The sequence below is a fragment of the Neovison vison genome, chromosome X, assembly GCF_020171115.1.
Source record: "Neovison vison isolate M4711 chromosome X, ASM_NN_V1, whole genome shotgun sequence".
In the NCBI taxonomy this organism is placed as follows: Eukaryota; Metazoa; Chordata; class Mammalia; order Carnivora; family Mustelidae; genus Neogale; species Neogale vison.
Genome location: NC_058105.1, coordinates 90948469 through 90956249, shown reverse-complemented (window position 1 = coordinate 90956249; position 7781 = coordinate 90948469). Strand labels below are relative to the sequence as shown.

Sequence of the window (7781 nt, the reverse complement as noted above, 5' to 3'; positions counted from 1 at the left end):
CTCCCCCTACACTTGCCCCTAAATCAATTTCATAAGAAGTACTTTCTCTCCTGAGGCACCTCTCTGAGGTTCCCCAGAAGGTCATATCCCATATCAGTGCGTTAAGCCTCTGCCATCAGCTCAGGTCATGATCCTAGTGTCCTGGGATAGAGCCCCGCATCGGGCTCTCTGCTCAGCGGGGAGCCTGCTTCCCCTCACCTTCTCTGCCTGCCTCTCTGCCTATTTGTGATCTCTCTGTCAAATAAATAAATAAAATTTTTTTAAAAAAGGACTTTCTCTCCCTGCGGTGGGAGAACCCTCATGAGCTGACAGATTTTTTCTTGCTAGTTTTTTCTGTCTGGTGGTTTCATAATTCTACTACGAAATGACTCCGGAGTCAATGTTAATGACAAGACTTGTTTTGTTTTGCTAGGATGCGGATTTTTTGATGAAGTTCAGTTGTGTGTTTCGGGGAAAAGCTAGTGAACATACAAAGGATTTCATGAAGACTATCAAGGAAGCTGTATTGAGTTCCGGGATCTTAGCAGTTATCCAACACTCAGAGTCTGTTTACGACTGTTGTAGCCCAGGAGAAGTCACAACACAGACCAGATTTAAAGTGTTTCTTTAGGCACATTTAAATCATCTCAGAAGTCTGCTGCAGTGATTTTTAGACCCTATTTTAAAACTCAAGATTTACAAGCACCTAAATCAGGGGTTGGCAAAATCCTCTCCTGTAGGAAGTCAGATAGTAAACGGTCCAGGCTTAATGCACAAATCCCTGCTCACTCCTGTCACATGCAGCTTTCTGCATGAAAGCTGTGACAGACATTATGCAAATGAAGGAGCCTAGTGTATTCCAATAAAACTTTATTTACAAAAATGGGGGGGGGGCGATTTGGTCCAGAGGGTCTAGCTAGCCTTAATTTGTCAATCCTGGATTTGGGGGACCTGGAGAGGAATAGCTTCCACCCAGAAAAGAACCTCCCCCCCCATGAGGCCAAGAAACAGACTTAAGGATCACACGATACTTTTAAAATGCAAAAGAAGATGAGCTCAGCCAGTTAATCTTTTTATTTTGAGTTTTGTAAAAAAAAAAAAAAAAAAAAGAAAAAAAAGCTTGAGAAAAATGTGTTAAATGTCAGTCAAGGGCAGGAAAACATATAGCTAGCTTTACAGTATCAATCTAAACATACACACAAAGGCAAACAAAGTAAAATGGTAGGGAAGGGTAGCACTTTGGGGGCCTAACTGCGGGTTTTCCTTAGTGCACATAAAGGTTGCCGATAACTCCAAGTCTTTACTTTTTCACAGTTCAGCATACTTTTATTTCATATAACATGTTTATATAGCATACTATAATGTTAATTTTATAAAAACCACCGGTTTGCTACTGATGAAATAGAAGACAAAATTCTCCCCAATTACACATGGAAGCTCTCTATAAAAAGGTTCCCCAGAAGGTCATATCCCATGTTAAATTCACCCTATCCTCTTTTTAAAAATTGCTTTTCACCTTTTAAATGAATCTTGGTGGCATTACCATGTAATCATTTTATGGGACAGAGTGAAACTTCCTAAGTGAGAAGGACCAGATGTAGTTTATGTAAAAAATCAAAAAACAACCGAGGAGGAGGGGCTTCTGCTGGGAAGTTGCTCTTTGAACAAGTGATTTCAGGGATAAATTCCAAATCCACGGATGTAACACCCCCACACCTGGAAATCACTCCTCCACTTCCCCAAAGCCCACCCCCAGATGTCCAACTGGTGGGACGGTCACCCAGTTGCCCTGGGGCCTTACCTGCTTTCCATGCTGTCAACAGCACAGCTAGAGTCCCTCTTCCCATGTACAAGGCCCCTTCAGTCTGAGTTCCTCCCACATCCACAGGCCCCCGACCGCTGACCCTGACCTGTGGCAATTCTGTTAACCCTTATTTCAAAGGCGGCCATCCTAAAAAGAAGGTGGCCTCTCTCAGGGGCTCCCCGTGCGTTTCAGGGCTTTTCAAATCTGGCCAGATTTGCTCATGTGGCAGACAACTGGCTGCCTCGGTGTTCCGTGTGGGCCTGGCTCTACCCTGCCTTACAAAATACAACGAACATCAAAAACTGGTTTTGCTCTTCACGAGTTCTGCTTGCACTGGGCGGCGAGACATGTCTGTTAGCTTAAAAACAAAACAAAAGCCCTACTTGGGAGCACTGAAACTGGGAAAAAGGGGCTGATTCCTAGGTTTGGTTTTGAAAAGATTGTCAAAGAGCCCACTTGCTTTTCCTAGTTAGAGACTAGCAAAGCTTTCTGGAGTGTTCCTCTGTATATTGTCCTTATTGGGTTTTAGAAAGGCAGAAGGGCCCTTCAGGGTACCAGAGTGAAAGCAGCATTCGGATGGGTTGTTTCTAACTCTTGGCCATTAGATTTCCTTCAGCGCTACTGTAGCAGAGAACCGCATCTGACACTTGAACAGAGCCCAACAGAAGGGACGGGAGCTCAGCAGTGTCCCTTTAACGCACGTGACAGACTCCCTCCTACACGAGCTCATCCACAGAATCAGCATCAAGAGGCCTGCATGAAACTCCTCAAGTTCCCCATTTCCCTTGCGGGTGAGAAGTCACGCACTTATTGAATCAGCAAGCTGGCTTTCCAGAAACCCTCGTTCCGGATGCCCTCTTACAACAGATGGGGAAAGCGGCGTGCCGAGACACCTCTCAGAACTCACGATGGGTACCAAGCTCGGGGCCCGAGGGGTTGAGTCTCCCCTCTGTTGAGGCGCTCAGCAGCCCTGCCTGCCAGTCTGTCTCCCCTCGGGGCATCAGTGGTGTTTCTACATTTGGAAACTGTTCTGTTCGTATTAAAGTATCTGACACCTTAATATGACCTTGACTTCCCCAGCAGACACAGAGGAGGAGCGAGAGAACTGGGGGTGGGGGTTGTGAACGTGTGTGTCATGAAACAGCCCCTCTACTTTGGAAGGAAATCACCCTCGACTGAAATGCTCGTGGCCAGCTGAGAGAACGTTTCTTGCGTTTTTTAAGAGACTTCATTTGTCCCCCCAACCACAATGTCCTCTGGTCTAGAGAGCACAGCACAACCTGAAAGCTCCTTGCTGTTTGCCTGATGAGACATTCGATGTCGCAGTGAGGGTTTGGTGCTGCAGGGCGTGGGGGCTGGTTCGGCCGCCCCAGGGATGGGCAGAGGCCGTGTGCTGGCATCTGCCCTCCTCCTGCACGGCAGCCTCATTCCAAGGGCAGATTTCCTTCCCCGGGACACAAAGTTCAGGTCTCCTCTAGTCCCCAAAGCGAGTGCGACCACGCACGGCTGGAGTGCACAGCGCCTGTCTGCCGGCCCGGGCAGGAGTCCGCCGACACCACGGCCTCGTGACTTCCAAGCGGTCCCGAGCTTCCTCTCACCCCGCCGCCCACGCTCTGCGCATGAAACGGGCCCACGCCTCTGCTGAGGAGTCCAGCAGGGATTTGGGCCTGGGGACAAGCCAGGTGTGACAAGAAAGCAAGCTGACTGGACTGCAAAGGGGACTCCGAGTAATCGCAGGCTATAGTGAAGAGACGACTTCTCCAAAGCCTTCACACCTGATAGCTACTCTGTGAAGACCGAACCCTTTTCTTTCCACGGAAGGGGGCAAAGATGACAGGTTTTTAACCACCCCCACCCACCCCGTCCATCCACTCAAGTCCCCCATCACTCCTTTCCCTTCACTAAGGTGTTCAAAGGTGACATTTAGGGTTGTGCTTCACGGAGTGCATTCAGGAGTTCGGCACAGACAATGTGCACAAAATCCCTTCGCACCTGTCTGGGCTGTATTAATTGATCGACGCTCGGTTTGTTCCAGAGGACTAGCAACAAGAGGAAACTCAGTCTGTTAGACCATTCTTCAAGGTTCCAAACAGGTGCCATGGCAAGTTCTGGACTAAAAGGCTCTCAAACCTGGCTGCCCAGGAGAACCCTTGAAGATCTACACTAAGCATGGAAGCCAGGCTCTGCTCCAAGACTGCTGGCTCTCAATCTCTGAGCACAGGGCCCTTGCACTGATACTTTAAAAAAAAAACAACAAAAAACTAGCCAGATAATTCTGCATGTGCAGCCAGGGTTGAGAACCTGTGCTCTAGGACACCCAGCTCTGTGGAATTGTCACCCCCCCCCAACCCAGAACAAATATAAGAGGTTAAACCGGATGCACTCAGCAGTTTCAATCTGATTTATGCCAGACTGGCAGCAGAGAATCAGTCTTGAGCTAGATGGTTTTGGGGCTTTGTGGCACCCACTTTTCTCCTCTTGGCATAGGCATAAAGCTTCTAGAAGCTGGAAGCATTTTGATGAATAGGCTCCTTTCCCGGGACCCCTGATAAGGTCAGGATTATTCTCCACATCTTGCAAACAAAAATTAGGGCCACAGGTCATTGACTTACTCTAATCCACTGAATAAAAAATCCAACCAAATAACTACAACCCTAGCAAAATTTTGATCTTGGCAAATCTCCATTTACTTATAGTAGGTCCAAATAAAACATTTGCAGTCAAGACTATAAGACCTTTTTTTTGGGAAACACAACAATCTACGGATTGACTTAGAACTAGGCTGGAGAACTCTGGTTATCTTCCCTCCTTATGAGGGCAATTTCTTATTGACTTGCTGAAAGCTTCCTGGAAAACCAGAATGACAACAAAGCCTTGATTGAATGAACAGAGAGGGGGTTCTACCTGGTTGGCTCTTTTCAAGAATCTTATCAGGGTTTTTCTGGTAGCTTCTTCCCTCCAAAATGAAATAAGTAAGCAATGTAAGAGGCAAGCAAGGCTTTATAATGACCCATCCAAAGAGCAGACCAGCCTCTCCCTCCACCTCCACAAACAACACACACACAGGAAAGCCTCCTCACCTTCTGAGTTTATAGGCATGACTGGTCATTACTGAGATAACTACTGAATAAAACCTGTGCTGGGTTTGGGCACACAAGCCAAGCGTGGGAGCTGCTCCCTACACTCTGACCCCACGACACAGATGACCTCCAGGGGCTCTGGAAAAAACCTGTTTCTCTGGCTCTGACGCAGAGGTTTTCTCAAATCCTTCACTAGCCTGGGTACTTTGGAGCCTTACGGGATTAGTTAGGTGGTTTACCTCATTTTTTAAGCTTACAAAGCCCATGGAGGCCCATGAGAAAACCAAAATGGACTGTAAGGTACATAGAAAGGAAGGAGGGGAATAAAAATCATTTAATTCTATTATATTGAACCATATGAAACTGCCACTTCTGACTTTGAAAAATGGGTCGATATCGGCAATTTCATATGGCTCAACTTAGTAATTTTTGCCTGTTTTGCACAAATTATCAATTCAAAAAGCAAAGCATTAATGTCTTATCTAAATATTAACCATTAAAAATGTGAGTTAAGATTAAATGGCTGGTTTCATTATGGGTGTACTTGACTGGGCCGCCATTTTGTCTGCCACAATAAGAAAAATGGCCACATTTTATGAAAGCATTTTTTTTAAGAGACTGGATATTCTTTCTAAGATTTTCTTTCTGGATTTTCTTTCTAAGAGACCAGCACTGAAGCATAGAGACCCAGGGAAAATCTCAAATGTGGTTTCCAAGAGCTCTCTCGGTATTTTAGTTACCACGCAGAACAGCTCACCCACAAAGAACCAAAACTAAACACTTAGATTTCAAATCATACTCACACATTAAGCCGGTACAAGCCTCCCCAGATACCAAGAAGACGACCCTTCTCTACACGGCACTTGGTGTTAAGACATCTAGTTTCTTAACCTTAAAGCAGACTAAGTGTCCACTGGACTGAACGATGCTCAATTTTCCATTGACTTGCCTCTCAATCTTCACCTGGCCACTGACATCCCACGCATTTAGTAGCTCAAAGTTTGGACTTCTACTCTGTCTTTAGAACAGCATCTTGTCTTTTATGGTCAACTTTTCTCACAGTGTGTTCCTCCTGCCCCAACTCTGAAGACTAACTTATTGCCTCCTAGGCTCCTTGCTGCTCTCTCGTCCCAGAGAGAAGCATCCCACACATTTTGGTGTTATTCCTAAACCCCAGAGTAGACACCTCGGTGGTGGCCCTGAAGAAGTGACTGGTTTTCGTTCATCAGCCTCTAAACAGTTTCTTCTGTCCTCGGATTAATTCCAAAAACCCAACAGTATGACACAATTTTGCCTTTGGTTTTCAACATTTCAGTAGCTACTTCTTCCTAGAGATTTCCAGAGAAGGAATTCCAATTCTTTCCCCATATTGAAATGTTCACGGATAGAGTTCCGATCTTCCATCTACAGGAAACCCAGGTAGCACAAAAAGTCCAGAAGCCTGACATGAGTTCACAGTCCCACAGCCATCCGTGCTAGGGCTGCCGCACCGGCTGCTTCCTCCTGAGCTCTGTCCCATTGACCACTGGCTTCCCATGACCTTTGGAGGTCCGGTCTCGGCAGCCTTCCTTCGGGACTGTTCTTCCAGCCTGCTCTCACCCTGTCTGGCTACTCCTGCAGCCAGCTCAGCTTGAGCTGCTGTGTACGGACCCGAAGCCTCTCCTGGGAGGCCTCCCCACACCTGCCGCGCCTGGCTCGGATTCCGCAGGTGAATGAGTTGGACCGTTAAAGCATGCTATTTGTTTGACTCGGCACAGCACACTACTATGTGAGAAAGTGGGAATGGGTCTGCATTTGTCTTGATGTAGACACACTTAAGCCCCACTGTCTGCATCTTGGGTTAAATTTTAAATGTTAAGAGAGCTTCAGACCTCAATAAAACAGAAGCATTAGTTCCACTGAGTCAGTGCCCTGGCTCAGACAAGCCTGGGCTTGCAGCCATCCTCACCGCATGGGTGGGCTGCCCCATCGCTGCAGCCTGGGGGTGGGGGGGCAGTCACGCATTATCCTCCAGAGGGAACACTAGGCGCGTGCCCCGACTGGACACCGGCTGGTCTCCTATTCCCAGGGCTCGATCCAGTACCTCCTCTGAGCTGCTCTTGGTTCTCCGACTGCCCTCAAGGCTCGTGGAGGCCGTGTGGGAGCCCGAGGAGCCATTTGCAGTCACTGTGCTGTCCCCGTATGTCAAGGTGAGGTCACCCTCGGTCAGGATGAAATCTGAGTCTTCCTCTCTCAGCGGCTCTTGGTTCTGAAAAGTGCAACGAATGAAAACAGCAAATGGGAGACTGATCTCTGTTCGGGTTGGAGCCAACCTCAACCTCAACCGCTCTTCTGAAAACTGGGGCTTGTGAAACTTGCCTGCCTTGAGCCTCTGGTGTGGCTACTGGATGCCAACTGTTGAGTGCTATTCAAGGGAGGGCACCATTGCCCCAACCAGGGCTTTGAAGCTCAGGAAGCACTTCCTATTTTTAAACGCCTGACAGCTTGGGGTTAGTGCCAAAAGGAAAGAAAGGGAGGCCAGCCTGGGCCTTCAGCTTCCCAACCCACAAAAAAAGGAGAAGGAAAGTCACTGGGCAAAGGTGCAAAGAGGTTTGGGGGTCCCTCTCTTCTCTGGACAGGTCTCCTAAGGGGGCTTCCCGCCCCACACAAACCACCCTAAATGCACCTGGTTTGCATCTGAACTACTCTTTGTCTTAGCCACTGAGGGGCTGAGACAGAGCCCAACTAGGATTGTCTTCCAGTCCCCATAGAAGAACCCCTTCCCTGCAGCCCACACCCTTCCAGCCCCGACAGGAGGCCCTCTGATGGATGCAGTGAGATGTGGAGAGGGAAGGAGCATTTTTCTTGAGCGCGTTATTTCAGGCCTGCCACGGAGGACACTTCAGCTCTCCTCCGACCCTTACCCCTCCCTGCCTGGG

General features: G+C 47.9%; 1 protein-coding gene across 2 annotated transcripts in view; it reads right to left on the bottom strand.

Annotated features, from left to right (window-relative positions):
* Positions 1-1070: 1070 nt before the first annotated feature.
* The window catches only part of SLC9A7 (solute carrier family 9 member A7), a 141177-nt gene continuing 134466 nt past the window's right edge, over positions 1071-7781 (bottom strand). For both annotated transcript variants that reach the window (XM_044234366.1, XM_044234367.1), the window contains one exon: positions 1071-7111. In XM_044234366.1, coding sequence (XP_044090301.1) covers positions 6860-7111 — 252 coding nt within the window. In that variant the 3' untranslated portion in view covers positions 1071-6859. The remainder of the gene's footprint in view (positions 7112-7781) is intronic.